The sequence below is a fragment of the Naegleria fowleri genome (assembly GCF_008403515.1).
Source record: "Naegleria fowleri strain ATCC 30894 chromosome Unknown tig43, whole genome shotgun sequence".
NCBI lineage: Eukaryota > Heterolobosea > Eutetramitea > Acrasida > Naegleriidae > Naegleria > Naegleria fowleri.
Genome location: NW_025407975.1, coordinates 491911 through 509700, shown reverse-complemented (window position 1 = coordinate 509700; position 17790 = coordinate 491911). Strand labels below are relative to the sequence as shown.

Below are 17790 nucleotides of genomic sequence, written 5' to 3'. Positions count from 1 at the left end.
TTGAACAAAAATAATTTAATTGGAAGTGAACACAATTCAATTGAAAAAGTCATCAGCTGATGAGCTGGTTTGTGACGTGAGTGGCATGGGTAGGTCTTCGTTGTCAACATTATTGATATCATCCACATCAGTACTTTCAAGTCCATTTGGTACAGGTGATGAAGCTTCTTCTTCACCATCGCTTGGATATTCATCATTCAGGATCAAATCAAGTTCTGAATTTGATTTAGGATTTGTTGTATTTGTACTGAGAGTACCGTTATTAGTTTCTGTTTGTATTTTCTGTACATCCTCAGACAATGGGAGATACTTCTTTGGTGGTTTCACACTTTGATGGAATTCTTCAAATGAAAATTTAGGTTTTACAGCATCACTTTCTTTGCAATAGAAAGACACTGCCAGTTGATTCTCCTTACTGAATTGTAATTCACCCACAATTTTGGTTCCAAAACTCGAAATCATTGGTTCAACATCAGAAAATGATGATCTTTCCATTCCATGTAATTTTTCATCAAAATATGTATCTGCTGTTGTATTTGTAGTTGTACTTGAAGTGGTTGTTGTGGAGTTGATCGTCGGTACACCACTTCCCACAGCAGGAGGACCAGAGGCTGTTTTTTTAAAGAATAATTGTTTGAGTGAAAATCCACTAGAGGTACTGCTGGCACTTCCTGCAGTGGTGGTGGTGGTGGCAGTATTGGCAGTTGTTGTAGAAGTGGTCGTTGTGTTGGTGGTGGCGGCAGTAGTAGCAGTGGTGGTGGTATTAGTAGTGGTAGTCGTCGTACTATTCATTGTGTTCGTCGTACCACTCGAATTCAAAGCAGTCGTCTTATTGTTGGTCGTTGAAGTTTTCACTGTGGAAGAACTTGCATCACCTGGTTTTGAGCCTCCCATTAAAACATTGACTTGAGTCGATGCATTGGTGAATATTCTAGGATTGTTTTTGAAACACTCCTGTTCAAATGGTCCAAATTGTATTTTCTGAATTTGGAAGGTTGCATAGTCATTCACTAATTTTGTTCGTTCTTCTATAAAAATCTTAAATGAAAGAGTATTAGAAATGGCATGATAAAATGCTTCAGGTCCTTCTGCAAAGTAGTCATAGTCTTTCAAGAATTGCCCATAATCAAATTCAAGTATTGATCCATTCATTCTAAAATGATATCTATAATTTCCAAACCAATTTGCCATACATTTGACAAAGAATTCTAAAATCCTTGTATTACTGTTATATTTGGAAATGTTATTTCTAAGCATGGATTTCATTCTATTCTCTTTTGGAAGTGAAACAAACGAATGACAATGTTCCTTAACATGAGGACTCACAACTTTGCCTTCATCCATGTTGAATAGTATCACATGATGAACATGATGGTACTTTTCCATGTTGAAATCTTTTTGTAAAAATCCAACAATGGAACTTGTATGACGACTAGAAAGAACACTTTCTAATATTTTGTTTTCATCACAGTATGGAAGGATATCTCCACAGTATTTGAATGGATACATGAGTGATAGAATAGAGAATATGAAATTCATGACTTCTAAAATATTTGAAGAATTTCTGGTATAGACAACAATTTTGATGGGATGATTCAAAGTTGTTGCAATAATGGGTAAAAGTGATGATGCAGTGGTGGTGGTGGTAGTAGTGGTAGCATTGGTGGTGGTGGTGGTGGTGGCACTGTTCGTGGTCGTAGCATTGGTGGTAGCATTGGAAGGAACAACAGTGTTTTCATGAAAGTTAAATGTCGAATTTGAAAGAATGTACTTGTCTAGGAGCAAATACTTGTAAAGTATTACAAAATCATCGACATTGTTGGTAATGAATGGTTTAAATTTCAATAAATTAATTTCACCATTCGGTGTAAATTCATCAATGGCTGGTCTTCTTAAATAATGAGAGGAGTCCAATATACTATTTTTTGTGTCAAATCGAATGAGAAACTTCTCTCCAAATCTAGGGTAGGGTTGAAAGTAATACAAGTACTCTAAAAAAGGAGTAATGTTGCTCATCAATGGTTCTCCCATTTGATGTAATAATATCATTCTTGAATATACGATTAATATCAATTGGTTAAATAAAGAATAATAGGGTTGACTCCTTGAAATAAAGCCTAATATACCCACTCGTGGGATATATTTACAGTATAAATTGATATTACTGATTCTATAAAGAATGACATTGGAATACGTATTGAGAACGGATAGCTTTGATATGTATTGTTGAACATTGAATCGATGAAAATAACCTTTCGGATAATCAACTTCCAAATCAGTGAGAACACTATTTTCACGATATTTCAAAAAGAAGCAACATTCAAAGAGTCTAGAAACACCACCACCCGATGAGGATGAACGAGGTGAGGTAAGAGTACCATGACTGTTGTTGTTGCTCTGAGAGGATGATGATTCGGAATGACCCGAGTGATGATGATCAGTCGACGTACTAGTAGAGGATGATGAAGAGGATGATCCAAACTGTTGTTGTTTCTGAAGGGTGGAAGGCAAAACAGCCACACTACGTGAACGACTCATTTTTTTTGTGGGTCCTTTCATTCACGAGTGTCGCACTTGGAAAGCCTTCAATGTCGTCGATCATGAGGAGTTGTTGTTGTTGCTGTTTGAGGTGTTTGAGGTGTTTGATTGGTTCTCTCACTCAAGGCAGCGCGATTCAATCTCTCTCTCTGAGGGATCGAGAGCAGTGAGAGGTGTGACTGGCTCTCGATGAAAGGTGAGATCCGAGTCAAATATAAAGTGTTGTGGGATCATGACGGATGATAGGCTACATGAGATCTTGTGTGTACACACTGCGCCAACGATCATGTCGTTTAATCGTGTTTCCTCATCATGATGGTCGTTGTGAATGGTTCAAATATGTATTCCTATCATCTACGTAGATGATGATGACATCAAAAGAGAAATCTTGAAATGCGATTAATTTGACACACAAAGAGAAAGGACCTCACTCTCGCTCAAGAACTTTGAATTCAAAACATATTATTATTCACAATACCCTCTCACAAAAAATGTTTTCGAGGATCAAAGAAGTAGTTTCTGACAGAAGAAGAACACCATCGAGCTCCTCGAACTCATCATTCACTCTTTCACAACCATCCATTCCCTCTTCTTCGAATCATCATCATCATCAATTGTACTCGGATTCGATTCACCCTCCTCCTCATCACCATGATCCTACAACTACTCACTTGAACACCACCACCACCACTCTGAATACCACTACCACCACCACCACCAACACCACTCTGAATACCATCACCACACTCGATCCCTCTTCTGTCACCACCACCACAAATACCACAAATACCACAAATACCACCACTTCTGCTGCTAATGTTGATGTTGTTGTTGACTATTATTATGACATTAGTGATGTCATTAAAAACACTGAACTTGCCATGAATGAATCATCTTTGAATCATGCTCCTTCTTCTAGATTTCATATTCAATATTTAAAATTTAAAAGAAAATTAACTTGTATGTCCATATGGTCCAAAATATTCCTTTCATTGGTGATTGTGTTAGTGACCACTATATTTATTGCAGGTCTGACAAGTATGATCTTTAATGCTGCAGTGTTGAAAAATTCAACAGCTGTTTATTTTCTAAGTGCCATGTTTTTATTTAGGTGAGTATTGTTGTTGTTGAAGATTGAATTTGGAATATGTGTGTAATTGTCATGATGGTTGTGATGAACATGGCTGTGATTATGGTTATGGAAATGGCTGTGGAAATGGCTGTGATTATGGAAATGGTTATGGAAATGGCTGTGATTATGGACATGGTTATGGAAATGGTCATAATGTCTCATTTGATATAGTGGAATAACTTTGATCTATTTTGCATGTGTGGCAATATTTGCTGAAAATGAATATTTATTATTTGCATTTCTAGTTCAAAGTATTTGGGGTGGATTAATGGCTGCATTTATGGTGTATCAGAGTGTGTCTGTGACCATTGTGGAAAGTAGTAGTAGTAATACTAATAGTGGTAATAGTGATCATGTGACAACCAAAGTGGTGGTCATTCTATTAATAATTATTCCAAGTTGTTTATATTATTTGGCATTTCTATTGTTTTTAATGATATTGATACCAGTGTATCGATCCTTTGGATGGAAGGTAGGTTTCAATGGTGAAATATAGAATGTGTGATCCTATTGCAATATGTGTGTTTTTGTTGTGAAATATGATGATGAACATGACAACAATTATGAATATTATGATGTTTGTGTGTTTGTGAAATATGATTTTTTATGAATGGTGAACTCTTTGTGAATCTTTAAATGACAACAACTGTGATGACTCTTTAAATGACAACAACTGTGATGACTCTTTGTGAAATATGACTTTTTATGAATGGAATCTATAAATGACAACAACTGTGGTGAATATTTTTTATGAATGAAATCTATAAATGACAACAACTGTTGTGAAATGATGAATATATATGACAACAAGTAGATTTTCAGACGTGTGGGTTCTTCTCCTCATCTCGTTCGATACTATCGATTTTATTGTATTTATAAGGCCATTCTTCAAGTCGATGTTGGATTTTTAACAGCATTACTTATTATGGCAGTTTTTTGGCTCAAATTTGATTGGATACCTTGGTCTCAAATTGGACTCGCTTCTTCCTATTTATTTTCATTGATTTGTGTTCCATTGACGTTCCTTGCTATTAAGAAAGAATGGTATCTCTTACAAATTCCAATCTTATTATTTGATTTAGTATTACCTGGATATTTAGTTTACAAAATTATTGAAGCATGGATTGAAAAGGAAACTAGAATTACAAAAGATACTGTTTTAGATCAAACTGCTATTGTAGTTATTATGACACTTATATCAATATTTGTTTTATTGGTTCGATTTGTCATGATTGCATTTGGTGTGATTTGTACTGTGAATTTTAGAAAGGGTTTGAAAAGGTAAGAATTTGTGAAAATTTGATGAAAGATAGAAATATGAGATGGATTCTATCTATCTATATATATATATACACATTTTTAACATTTCATGATCCCAACATATGCTTTCATATATACATTCTAATGGACTTGCTGTCATTTCATGATCCCAACATATGCTTTCATTTTCACATATGAATGTACTTGCATTTATATAATAATGGACCTGCTATTGTGATGACAATTACATTGGTGTGGATGTCACTGACTAATAATAATGACCTTTCACAACAACAACAACAACAACTCTGAAGAATATTCGAACAAGATTTCATCCATTACAAGAGAAGATTTTATACCTTATTTGGAATGAAGAATCGATTGAATCGTTTAAATGCTGAACTGCAACAAAGTCTCATCGATTCTCAAAAGAAAGAGGAAGAAGAGAGATGGCATCATCAACGACATCGCCAACATCAACAACACGAATCACTCAACCATGGTGGTGGTGGTCGTCTCCTCCTCCTCACAGATTCAGAAACAACCTCTCCAACAACAACAACAACTCGGGATCATGTGGAGAAGAGGAAGAAGAAAAAGAAGAAAAAGGTTAAAACAACTCGTGAAAGTAGTGGTGGTGGTGGTGGAATTGGTGATAGTAGTAGTGCCTATTCCCAACTTTAATTCTCTCCTGAGACTTCATTCACTGGACAGGGATTGTGCAATTTTGTGAAATGAAGAGAAATTTTGTTTTTAATTCTTATATTAGTATTATTTCAATACCAGTAATCCTATACCAAGACCTGTATTTGAACCCAACGTAATTCCAAATAATAAAAAGAAGGTCATCATGGTTGCAGTAATTTCCTTTTCATGCAAATTTGTGAATTTCTTTGGAGCATTTGACATCAAGACACTGCATTAGTCAATCCAAAAATAATAATAATATTTCAATCAATCCAAAAATAATAATAATATAACAAAATAATTATTGTTAGTGTTGATGAACCTCACACTTGCATTCAACAACATACCTATTTAAATACCCTCCTGATAAAGACAATAAAAATACCAAAATCATTGGAATACTGTCATGATTGAATATCTTTGGATTTAAACAAAATATAAATAGAGGAATGAACAAAATTCTCAATACAACAATCAAGAACATGACAATTTCTATTTTTTCAACTTGACATGCTGTCCATAGATTGAATTTCTTGCGTTGAGGAGGAGGAGAAGGAGGAGAAGGATTGGCAAATGAAGAATTCATCGATTGGTTCAGGAACTGATTAGAACTATTGTTGATTGAAGTAGGAGAGGTACAAATGTGTGTAGGAATAGGAGTAGTACTGATCTGTGTAGGAGTTGGGGTCGCACTGATCTGAGTTGGAGGAGAAGTAGTTGCAGTTGCAGTCGTAGTAGTAGTAGTAGTACTAGTATTCTTTGAATTCAAACTTGATTCTGCTGGAGGAGGTCCATGTTGAATAGGAAAGAAGTCAATCCAATAATAGGCAATTCTTCCAACAAAGTCAAAAATTTGAAAGGTCAAATTTGTCCACACTGGCAACCATGTTTCCATCAATGTTCCAACATAATAAGTTTCAACACTACTACTCAAACCAGGGAATACAGCAAGTGTGACAAAAAAGGTTAAAAACACACTCAATGCATATATCCATATTTTCTTTCCAATGTTTGTCACAATATTCTTAATTGAAGTAATTTCATGATGACTTTTTTGTGTAGTTGTTGTAGGAGCAGTAGTAGCAGGTGCTGTAGCTGGCACATTAGTAGGCGCAGTTGTGGGAGTTGAAGTTGTTGTAGGTGTCGTTGGTGTAGAGGTAGTATCATTTAATTCAATACAATTATTACTCGTAGTAATAGTAATAACAGTATTATCATTATCGTTTTTAGTAAAACTATCATTATTATCATAATTATTACTAGGAGAAATAGTATTATTTAAATCACCGTTTTCATTGGACGTAGTAGCAGCATTCGTGGCAGACTCGGTACTAGTAGTATTCCCATCATTGGTATAATATTTCACAAATCGAGTTTTTGTCAAGATAAAAAAAGTAATCAAGCACACCACATTCAAACATGCACAAACTGCAAAATAAATAATGGTAGATGTGGAAAGAACACGAATAGGAACTTTTCTATTGTATCCACTCTCAATGGTGACTTTGGTCAATATTCTTAAACAAGTAATAAATAATCCAGCAAATGCACTTCCTGTGTTTGTTGATGAGACATGAGATTCACACGGCGTGCAGTTGTAACATATCCAATAGGAGACATGTAATGTGTATCCAAAATATTTCATATTGTTGTAAAGCATGTTTAAAATCATTCACAACACCTTCACTTACCTGACACAACAGTGTTCATATACCGAGGAGGTAATTTACTTGATAATCCAAAAATACAGCTTTGAATACTTCCAGTACAAAAGGCCATCAAGACAACCACAACCAAAATGATATAAAATTCAATTTCTCGATTACCAACCACAACATATAACAACGGTACAACGACTAACAATATTGTGATTATGAAATAAGGGACGTAGATTCTAAATATATATGGAATGTATGTTCCAAATTTGATTAGAACAAATAAGGTCAACAATGTGGCAATAGAATAGGCAGAGGTCATCGCAAGCATAATTTTTTGTTCATTATATAATCTCAATAAATAATCAACTGCAGACAACATTGCATTCCATGGAAATAATTCACCCATTCCCTGTAAGAAGAAAATGATTGTGATAAGATAGTATTTATCTTGTGGCGGTGAATGATTGTCAAGATTGGAAGGTGAAGATGGTTTTGTTGGATCTTGTGCAGAAATCTTGTTGTCCTCCACGGTGGGTTGCTTGGAAGTGAATGGTTCGACCATAGGAATCTTCTTGAGGTCGTCATCCTGATGGGTTGCTTGAATAGGAATATTGGTCAATTGTTCTACTTTCGATCCAGTGGAAGAGTTTTCTCCGTCGTCGTTGTTGTTGTGAGGTCGATCACCCTCTGTAGCATGATGATTCTCGACACTGTGTTCCCTTGTCTCAACCATGATGACAACTGTTGTTAAATTTTTTTAAGGCTATAGGATTCGAGCAAATCTCACTACAATAAATAAGGAGGAAATTTCTCCATTACCATTTCTCACACAATCTCAAATAATCTCAAATGGGTGGAAAAAAATGGTTTAACCACCGACCTCGAAAAATCTCACACATTGTTTCCGTAGTGATCCGTGGTTTACAAATAAAAATGGTTTAACCACAGACCTCGAAACCCACACCAAAACAATCCAAAACAAAACGCATGAAAATGTTTAATTCCTCAGAGAAATTATTAAAAGGAGTGGTGATACTTAAGAAAACATGAGACCTCATTCAAAAAGCATTTATGGCCAAACTCCCATTTCTGTGTAACTTTGAGCAACAGAGTCAATTGCAGAAATATAGGCAGCAGTTCTCAAATCAACCTTATATTGTTCCTTAACTTTCTTCAATTGTGTCCAAGTGTCATGTTGAACTCCTTCCAAACCAGAATAGACATAATCAATTTCACCAGATCCAGAAGTAAGAACTTGATATTCAAATTGAGATAATCTTTGTTTTCCACTCAATCTAGTGATAGCATCAATCATATCTCTCTTGTGTTTCTCCTCAGCTCTACGAGTCATTCTTCCGAATTGAACATGTCCCAAATTCTTTAACCATTCAAAGTATGAAGCGGTAACACCACCAGCATTTGCATAAATGTCTGGCAAGACTTCATGACCTCTCTTGAGTAAAGTGTCATATGCAGTTGCTGAAATTGGCATGTTGGCACCCTCAACAATCAATTTAGCTTGAATATCATTCACATTACTATCATTAATTTGATTTTCCAAAGCAGCCAAAATGAGAATATCAGCATCGACCTTCAACAATTCTTTTGGATCTCTAACAGAAAGTGCCTCTGGGAATCCCATCAAGGTCTTCTTGGTTTGTCTGTGCAATAAGACTTGAGAAACATCCAAACCATTTGGATTATAGATCGATCCTGTGGAGTCTGCAAGTCCAACCACAATAGCTCCTTGTCTTTGAAGGAATTGAGCTGTATGGCTACCAACTCTTCCGATACCTTGAACAATGACCTTCTTTCCGAGAAGAACTTTATCATCAGGAGTATTTCCTTCCTTGTCAGCGTAAAAATCTCTGATGGCAAAGTAACAGCCTTTTCCAGTTGCTTCAACTCGTCCTCTGACACCACCTTGAGAGACTGGTTTGCCAGTGACACAAGCTGAACTGTTAATGTTGCTTGGGAAGAAGGTTCTGTAAACATCAGCAATCCATGATAGTTCTCTTGAAGTTGTACCACTACATCATGATTAATAGAGATCATGTTGAGTTAGCATTTTCATTGAAACATGTGTTGACCTAACTTACATATCTGGTCCAGGAACATCAACTTCAGGACTCATGTATTGTCTTGTGAACAATTCAGTTGCATATCTTCTTGTGATTTTTTCCAATTCAATTGGGTTGTAGTCATTTACATCCATATCGATACCACCTAGTAATGACAATTGAATTATACGTGATTTCCGTCATCATCATCATCAAATATCCGATAAAAACAAATATTATTAAATACAAATAATTACAAGCCGATGGTAATAATGTCGAACAACAAATAAAGAAGAATAATTATTTGAAATAAATCCGTTGCAATCAATCAACATACCCTTAGCTCCTCCAAATGGAATGTTATTCAAAGAACACTTCAATGTCATCATCAAAGACAAACCAACAATATCATCTCTAGAGAGTCTGGTATATCTAATACCGCCCTTGCATGGAAGACAATGTCTAGAGTGTTGTGCTCTGTAAGCTTTCAAGAGAGTAACATCTTTATCAAAACTATTCATAGTCTTTGTTCTTCTCACTGGAATAATAAATTCATAAACAGCCTCTGGTTCTTTGATGTAGTCCAACAATCCGATTGGATAATTGCTTTGCTTTGAAACAACCTCAGCTGCTTTGTCATAGAAATAGCTAACGTTACCCAACAAGCTGAATTTTCCTGATCCAGACGAGGCATCAGTAGATTTGTAGGCCTTTTGAGAAGCAGCTCCAATAGAGTTGATCAAAGACACATTATGGTGGTGATGAATGACGCTGTTGGTGGTCTTGGCTGATTTCGAGATGAAGTTGAGCGATTGCTTCATTTTTTGTGAGTCTTCATCAAATGGTCATGAGAGGAGAAATGGCAATAGGGCACGTTTTTGGTCAAACGAACAAATTTTGTCTTGGCCAGGGCTTGAGTTTACAACAGTCCAGGACATCATGAAGAGCAGCATCACAACAAGCCTATTCGCTTATTTCTTTAACACCACAAATCCAGTTTTTTGTTTGAGTTGAAAACGAGGTTTTCAATAATGAAAAACAATCAGCATTGAACAACTCATTCAGATGTTGGTGAACTTTCGGTCATAATAAACATCCTTGTTAAAGAGAGAACCAACTCCAATAATCTCAATAACATGTCCAATCTTTTTGTCACTCCTCATACTTTGGATGTAATCGATCGATTGAAAATTATTGATTGCAAAGTACAATAGCAATTAAACCAAAAATATCTTACAATATTTTTGACTTGGTTGTTGAAGAGTGCTGTCGAACAGATTCAAATTCGTTGCAGTCGTTATTTTGCAACCGTAAAATTTGGCGCCTTGGGAGTAATCTCTTATTATTAAAAAATGTCATCATCATATTACCACCAGAAAGTCGATATTGACGAAGAAGAGTCTGTGTACAACCTCATTGAAAAACCTGTCGAGGTCAGGGAGAAGAAGGAGATGTATCGATCTGCTTATCCCGGAACTACTCCTCCCTCATACTCCACATTCGCATTAAAAAACACAAGCAAACCAGGTGTTGCAAATGCTGGCGGAAGCTACTTTGATTTGGATGTCTTAGGCGGACATCATACTATGAAGAAGAGCTTTGCCACAATGGGAAGACCTGTAAAACATGATGTTAAACCAGATTCGTTTACCAAGAAAAATCAAGGTCATTATTCCGATGTCATTAAAACAATGGAGACCCAAAAAACGAAAAAGTTTGAAAGAACTTTACCAGAAGGTGTGTCAAAACGACCTCCAATTCCGAAGAAGGATGAAAAACCTATCATGGGGCTCATCACTAAAAAGAATTATGTTGTTAGCAACGCTGTGGACAACATTTTGAGTGCTCCAAGAAAAGTAAAGCAACCTGAACCACTTTGGACACAAAAGGCAGAGTATGGCAAGGTTCCTGATTATCTCGCAAAGATCAAGCAAGAAATGCAAGACGAATACGAATACATCCAATCGTTACAGCAACAAAACGATACAACTGGAAAGTCTATGAGAAAACTCTCAGAAGATGAGAAGGAATCCCTTATTGACGGACTTCGAAAGAAATGGAACGAGCTCCATGAGAGGTATCAATCTTTCAGTTTTGCAATGCCAAATGATAAAGTACATATACAACGAAAGGAAGCAGTCGAACAACAAATGGACGAAATAGAGAAGAGTATCATCAAGCTTTCAAAGCAGAACATTTTTGTGTATGACGAAGAAGATATTGGTTACTAACACCAATTTTGTAGATATGTAAAAATAACAAGTGTTTCTCTGCAGATTCTTCTTGTATTTTACTTTAAGCTCTTTCTGATGTTAACTTGTGACAAAAATTCTTTAAATGAAATCTTAGAGTTTCCTTCTCCTGTTCTAGAGTTTATAAAAAGGTTTCTAAGGAAGGTAGGATATTAATCTCCACCTCTCTTAATAGTCAACATACCTTAATTTTACGCTTTTCAAGTTGTCACCAAATCTATTGTGTAATAATAGAATGCATTGACTTGCAGTAATATAACCGGTCAGTTTTCTGTCCTTACTCACAAAGTCAATAATATTTACAAGTCGGTCAGGTATAAATGATGTTTTCTTTTCTTCCTTTACTCGCTGAACAATTTCCTCAAGATCGCTCACCACAAGATAGTTTTTCGAATTATTGTCACACACCTCCCAAATCATGACATCCACTTGCAACAGCTCGAGTTGATTTGAAATAATAGCAACAATGCTTACCACTGTCTAAATATTCCTTTGGTGCTCGCAGCTTCCTTAAAACTTTTGATAAATCATTGGCATCTAATTTTTTGTCTTTATTGCAGTCAAGTATTCCAAACGTTGCCCTTATTCTTCCAATTTGGGCCTCTTTAGTTTCCACAGGTACCTGCCCGTCATTAATGCATGTATCTTGTGCATCCTCAGATCCGAGGTCATCATTGATGATTGTTGCTTCATTCCGTGATGATTGCATGTTGTTAGGAGGTGGCGATTTGGAGAGATTGTTTCTCATCATTTTTTAGATTCTGACTCGAGGAGAGAGATCTTAAGAGAGATGCACATTGACTTTCACGAAACTTTAAATTCAAAATATATTTTCTTCTTATAACCGACATGATCAAGAAACCGATGATGTATTCATTCATCTCAAACCATTCGATCAATATATTTATTACAATATATTTAATTTTGAGAGCCGAAATACTCCTTGGAGTCCTTTGGATTTGGCTTAATGGTTGGCTTTCCTTGTTGCCATCCTGCTGGGCAGACTTCTCCGTGTTTAGCAACATATTGGAAGGCTTGAACCAATCTCAAAGCTTCATCAACGTTTCTACCAACTGGCAAGTCATTGACAGTGATTTGTCTCAAGTTTTGTTGATCATCAATGATGAACATTCCTCTGAGAGCAACACCATTTTCCAAGAGAACTCCGTAATCACGAGCCAAGGACTTGTCGAGATCGGCAATCAATGGAATGTTCACTTGTCCCAAACCACCTTGCTTTCTTGGAGTTTGAGTCCAAGCCAAGTGAGTGAATTCACTGTCGACAGAAGCACCAATAACTTCAGCACCAATCTTTCTGAATTCTTCAGCCTTCTCAGAGAAAGCAATAATTTCAGTTGGGCAGACAAAAGTAAAGTCCAAAGGATAGAAGAACAAGACAACATATTTGCCCTTATAGTCGCTCAACTTTACGGTACCGAATGATCCGTCTGGCAACAAGGCAGTCTTGGAGAATTGTGGAGCTGGCTTTTGGATTTGTGGAGTCATGATGATTGTAAGACAAGGTGAATTTTTTTTGGTTGAGTGAAAATCGGGACGAAAACCGACAGAGAGTGAGAGTTGGTGGTGTGGGCTGGTTTGTCCGCTTTGAAGGACGTGCTTTTGTATTGAGATTCTCTCAAGCCACGGAACAAAACACCCGGAAGATTGAGCAAGCCTGTGGAGTCATCAGCGATGATCGCTCGTGTGTTCGTTTTTAAAAGACTTCTCGAATACAAAGGCAATTCGCTAAAATGACTAAAACAAACTATTGCTCAACTCGAAAGAAAAGCCTGAAAAAAACAGGTTGGAATGTTTGAATTTCAAACAATCGTAAATTTCAACTTTTACTTTCAAGCACCGTGGTGTGAAACTGCCTTGCCTGCTTCAACCTAAAGATGCTGTTCTCCTCTCTCATAATTTTGAATTTATTTTTAAAATCAAACTCTTTGGCAACATGAATTCGTTCAAAAAAATGGGTAAAGATAAAAAGAAGAAGGGTCTTTCTGATGACGACTACATGTCTATGCTTGCTGAGGATGCTCCACCAGCGGAAGACACAACAACAGCCGAAACAACATCTACTCCTACTCAATCAACTCCATCAGAATCTACAAAAAATAACAACAAAAAGGATAAAAAGAAAAAGAATGATGATTATGTGTCCATGATAGCCAATAATGACACTGATCAACAACAAGACGAAAATGCTTCTGAACAACAACAGCCACAACCTAAAAAAGGAGAACCCAAGAAGCAAGAGAGCAAGAAGGATAAAAAGAAGAAAGGAGCCGATGATTATTTGTCAATGATAGCTAGCGAAGAGCAAGTAGAAATAGAAGAGGAAAAACATGCGGAACCAAAGGATGAAACCAAAAAGGATGATAAGAAGAATAAAAAAGAAGACAAAAAAGACGACAAAAAGAAGGACGAAAAGAACAAAAAAGATGAAAAGAAAAAGGACGACAAAAAGAAAGAGGATAAAAAAGATGAAAAGAAACCAGCTGCAAAGCCAGGCTCAGCTGCTGCCAAAAAGGCTCCTCCAAAGGCCGTTGCTGCTTTAAAAGAAAAGCTTGAAAGGGAAAGACTTGAAAGAGAGAGACTTGAAAGAGAAGAGGAAGAGAAGCGAAAAGAGCTCGAAATGCTTCAAAAGTTGGAAGAGCAAGAGAAGCGAAGACAAGAGGAGGAAAAGAGAAAAGAAAAACTCAAAAAAAAGCAAGAAATTGAGGAACTCAAGAAGAAAGGCCTTTACAAATCAAAGAAACAGCTTGAGGAAGAAAAAAGAGCAGAGAATATGAAAGCATTGATGCTTCAAATGGGTCATGTTGCTGCTTTGTCTGACAAGAAGAAGGATGACAAGACCAAGAAGGATTCCAAAAAGAAGGATGAAACACAAGCAGAAAAAACTCCAAAAGAGGAAAAAAAGAAAGAAGAAAAGAAGAAGAAGGAAGAAAAGAAGGAGGAACATGTCAAACAAGTTGCTGTGGATGACGATAGTTGGGAAGATTTTGATCTTGACGGTGATGATTCAGTCAGCAAGCCAGCTGTTGAGAAGCAAACTGTTGAGTCTTCAAAGACTGATGAATCAGTTAAAACTGAGGACAGTGCAGAGGAGGAAGAAAATACTATTACTCATGCTGCTGACCAAACTAACGATCAATCCAGCGATCAGTCCAGTGACCAGCTAGGATCATCGAGCCAGACAGAGGATGAGAAACAAAAGGGATCCACAAACGATCTCCGTAGCCCTATTTGCTGTGTCCTTGGTCACGTTGACGTTGGTAAAACGAAAATTTTGGATAAGATCAGAAGCACTAATGTTCAAAGTGGCGAAGCTGGAGGTATTACTCAACAAATCGGTGCTACTTATGTTCCAATCGATGCTATTAAGAAACAAACTTTCAAACTTAACGAGTCTGTTAAGCAACAATTGCAGTATAATCTGCCAGGTTTGCTTATCATTGATACTCCTGGACACGAATCCTTCAACAACTTGAGAAGTAGAGGTTCATCACTTTGTGATATTGCTATTCTCGTTATTGATATCATGCACGGACTGGAAAGACAAACTATTGAGTCTTTACAATTGATTAGAAATAGAAAGACACCATTCATTGTTGCATTGAACAAGGTTGATGCTTTGTACGAATGGAAGGCTACTCCAAATGCTCCAATTAGAGAGTCTTTGAAGAATCAAAAGAAGAACGTAATGCAACAATTCGAACAAAAAGTCAAAGATGTTCAAAATCAACTCATGCAACATGGTATCAACTCTGAGCTTTACTTTAAGAACAAGGACTTTAAGAATTGTCTTTCTTTAGTTCCAACATCAGCACACACTGGTGAAGGTATTCCTGATCTATTGGCTCTTATGTGTCAATTAACTCAAAAGCACATGGTAAAGAAGTTAACCTACAAAACTGAGGTTCAATGTACAATTTTGGAAGTTAAGGTTGTTGAAGGTCACGGTACCACTATTGACGTTATTCTTTCCAATGGTATTTTGAGAGAAGGTGACACAATTGTGGTTTGCGGTCTCAACGGTCCTATTGTTACTCAAATTCGTGCCTTATTGACACCGAAACCATTACGTGAAATTAGAGTGAAAGGAGAATATATTCACTGTAAGGAAGTGAAAGCATCTTTGGGTATCAAGATTTCTGCTCAAGATTTAGATGGTGCTGTTCCTGGAAGTAACGTACTTGTTTATAAGCCAGGTGAATCCAACTTGGAAGATATGAAGAAGGAAGTAATGGCAGATTTGAACGAAGTTTTGAACAGAATCTCTACTACTGGAAAAGGTGTTTTCGTGCAAGCAAGTACTTTGGGTTCATTGGAGGCTCTACTTGAATTTTTGAAGTCAGAAAACATTCCTGTTTCTGGTATTAACATTGGACCTGTTCACAAGAAGGACATCATTAGAACTTCGGTAATGTTAGAGAGTGCTCCTGAGTATGCTGTGTTATTGGCTTTTGATGTTAAAGTCACTCAAGACGCTAAGGAAGAGGCCGACAAATTAGGCATCACAATCTTCTCAGCAGATATTATTTACCACTTGTTCGACAGATTCAAGGAACACAAGGCCAAGAAACTTGAAGAAAAGAAGCAGGCCGCTCAAAACGAGGTTGTTTGGCCTTGTGTTTTGAAAATCCTTCCAGATTGCATTTTCCACAAGAAAGATCCAATCACTGTTGGTGTGGAGGTGGTAGATGGTATTTTGAAGGTTGGAACTCCACTTGTTGTTCCAACAAAGGATCAACTTGTGATCGGTAAAATTGCGAGTATCGAGCATAACAAGCAACCTGTTAAGGAAGCTGAAAAAGGAAAGCAAGTTGCTGTTTCAATCGATTCAGGAGGAAAAAACATTGCCTATGAAAAACATTTTGACCACAACGACCTTCTCTACTCCAAGATTTCAAGAAGATCTATTGATCTTCTGAAGGAGCTCTATCCTGAAATTAAGGATAACAAGAACTTGTTGGTGTTAATCAAGAAACTCAAAGACATTCTCAATATTCCATAAATTAAACGTTTTCACTTTTGTCCACTTTATTAGAGGAAGCGTTCGTGCTACTTTGTAATTTCTTATCGAGCTCTTGTAAAGCTAATTCTCTTCTCTTAGCTGATTGTTCTGAAGTCTTTGGGGCGGTCAGATGTTGATCTACGAGCGAAGCAGCTTGTGATGAAGTTGAGCTTTGTGCAGATGGTTTAATGGGAGAATCTAAGAAAATGCTATCAAAATTAGAACTAAGAGAGACTTTGTTTGTGAAGGTGGGTTGAGGTGTTTGAATTGTCCTAATCTCAGACACAATTTTGAGCTGTCTAGAAACATTATAAATCTTAGTTCCCAATGGTTCTAATAAAGGATGTAAAAAGTGTGGAAAAAGCGTGTGAAATGCAAAGGAATCTGAATGATCTCCTTTTGTTCCATCTTGTGTGGTCTGATAAAATCTTAAATATAACCATGAGATATAAAAACCAAATATTATAAAAGGCAAATCTGATACTTGATTGGTGAGGAAGGACAAGGCAACACTAATCATTAGCGCAATAAAGGGAATATTTTTTGCCCTAATGGGAATAAAGTTAATTGGAAATTCATCTGGAATTTGTTGTTTTAAGATCATTGTAAATCCAAGAATAAGTCCGTGAAAACCATGATATCTAGAATGGAGAAGGACAATCTGTGCTTCTTCTAAAGCTGCTGGCATGTTATACATCATTACAGCTAAAATATAATACAGTGCTACGAGGGATAGCCAAGTAACTACCCCACATAAACAGGTCATAACAAACAAGAACCATAAATACATGCTTGTTGTCCAAATGTTCGCACTCGGAGATACATTCGATTGTGATCCTAATAGTACATTCTTATTAATTATCCATTTGCTCGTAATAACAACACTAAGAATTGTAAATAAAAAGCTAAAAGGCTCCGTTTCAATAAAAGCATATGTAAATAAATTCCAAATAAAAAAGCGATTGGCTGTATTGATAGGAATGAGACAAAAAAGCCATGTAACGTCTTCCCAAAAAACAAATGATGAAATAAACAATATTGTTTGGATGATCACTATTATCTTGGCAACCATCGGAACGTTGCCAAATAATGGAAGAATATAATTCTGAAGAACGCTCATGGTGATGATGTAAAGAAAAACTACTTGAATGTTTCAAAATTAGGATAGAGTCATGTAGTGGTG

General features: G+C 36.5%; 9 protein-coding genes across 9 annotated transcripts; 3 read left to right on the top strand and 6 right to left on the bottom strand.

The window, feature by feature from the left end:
• Window positions 1–36: 36 nt before the first annotated feature.
• FDP41_005213 (uncharacterized protein) lies at window positions 37–2538 on the bottom strand (the record flags this gene model as incomplete). The annotated part of the gene is made up of 1 exon (XM_044708714.1): window positions 37–2538. The coding sequence occupies one exon, from the start codon at window positions 2536–2538 to the stop codon at window positions 37–39; it is 2502 nt and encodes an 833-aa protein (XP_044560599.1).
• A 491-nt stretch (window positions 2539–3029) lies between these two features.
• On the top strand, window positions 3030–5614 carry FDP41_005212 (uncharacterized protein; the record flags this gene model as incomplete). Its single annotated transcript, XM_044708713.1, has 4 exons — window positions 3030–3649; window positions 3842–4142; window positions 4485–4951; window positions 5245–5614. 4 exons carry the CDS (start codon window positions 3030–3032, stop codon window positions 5612–5614), a joined length of 1758 nt encoding a protein of 585 aa, XP_044560598.1.
• An 87-nt stretch (window positions 5615–5701) lies between these two features.
• Window positions 5702–8008, bottom strand: FDP41_005211 (uncharacterized protein; the record flags this gene model as incomplete). Its single annotated transcript, XM_044708712.1, has 3 exons — window positions 5702–5846; window positions 5965–7171; window positions 7309–8008. The coding sequence occupies 3 exons, from the start codon at window positions 8006–8008 to the stop codon at window positions 5702–5704; spliced, it is 2052 nt and encodes a 683-aa protein (XP_044560597.1).
• Window positions 8009–8344: 336 nt separating this feature from the next.
• On the bottom strand, window positions 8345–10156 carry FDP41_005210 (uncharacterized protein; the record flags this gene model as incomplete). The annotated part of the gene is made up of 3 exons (XM_044708711.1): window positions 8345–9305; window positions 9375–9501; window positions 9673–10156. The coding sequence occupies 3 exons, from the start codon at window positions 10154–10156 to the stop codon at window positions 8345–8347; spliced, it is 1572 nt and encodes a 523-aa protein (XP_044560596.1).
• A 531-nt stretch (window positions 10157–10687) lies between these two features.
• Window positions 10688–11566, top strand: FDP41_005209 (uncharacterized protein; the record flags this gene model as incomplete). The annotated part of the gene is made up of 1 exon (XM_044708709.1): window positions 10688–11566. The coding sequence occupies one exon, from the start codon at window positions 10688–10690 to the stop codon at window positions 11564–11566; it is 879 nt and encodes a 292-aa protein (XP_044560595.1).
• Window positions 11567–11625: 59 nt separating this feature from the next.
• On the bottom strand, window positions 11626–12338 carry FDP41_005208 (uncharacterized protein; the record flags this gene model as incomplete). The annotated part of the gene is made up of 3 exons (XM_044708708.1): window positions 11626–11722; window positions 11772–12015; window positions 12062–12338. The coding sequence occupies 3 exons, from the start codon at window positions 12336–12338 to the stop codon at window positions 11626–11628; spliced, it is 618 nt and encodes a 205-aa protein (XP_044560594.1).
• Window positions 12339–12505: 167 nt separating this feature from the next.
• FDP41_005207 (uncharacterized protein) lies at window positions 12506–13093 on the bottom strand (the record flags this gene model as incomplete). Its single annotated transcript, XM_044708707.1, has 1 exon — window positions 12506–13093. The coding sequence occupies one exon, from the start codon at window positions 13091–13093 to the stop codon at window positions 12506–12508; it is 588 nt and encodes a 195-aa protein (XP_044560593.1).
• Window positions 13094–13559: 466 nt separating this feature from the next.
• FDP41_005206 (uncharacterized protein) lies at window positions 13560–16607 on the top strand (the record flags this gene model as incomplete). Its single annotated transcript, XM_044708706.1, has 1 exon — window positions 13560–16607. The coding sequence occupies one exon, from the start codon at window positions 13560–13562 to the stop codon at window positions 16605–16607; it is 3048 nt and encodes a 1015-aa protein (XP_044560592.1).
• A 1-nt stretch (window position 16608) lies between these two features.
• Window positions 16609–17295, bottom strand: FDP41_005205 (uncharacterized protein; the record flags this gene model as incomplete). Its single annotated transcript, XM_044708705.1, has 1 exon — window positions 16609–17295. The coding sequence occupies one exon, from the start codon at window positions 17293–17295 to the stop codon at window positions 16609–16611; it is 687 nt and encodes a 228-aa protein (XP_044560591.1).
• Between the last annotated feature and the right edge of the window lie 495 nt (window positions 17296–17790).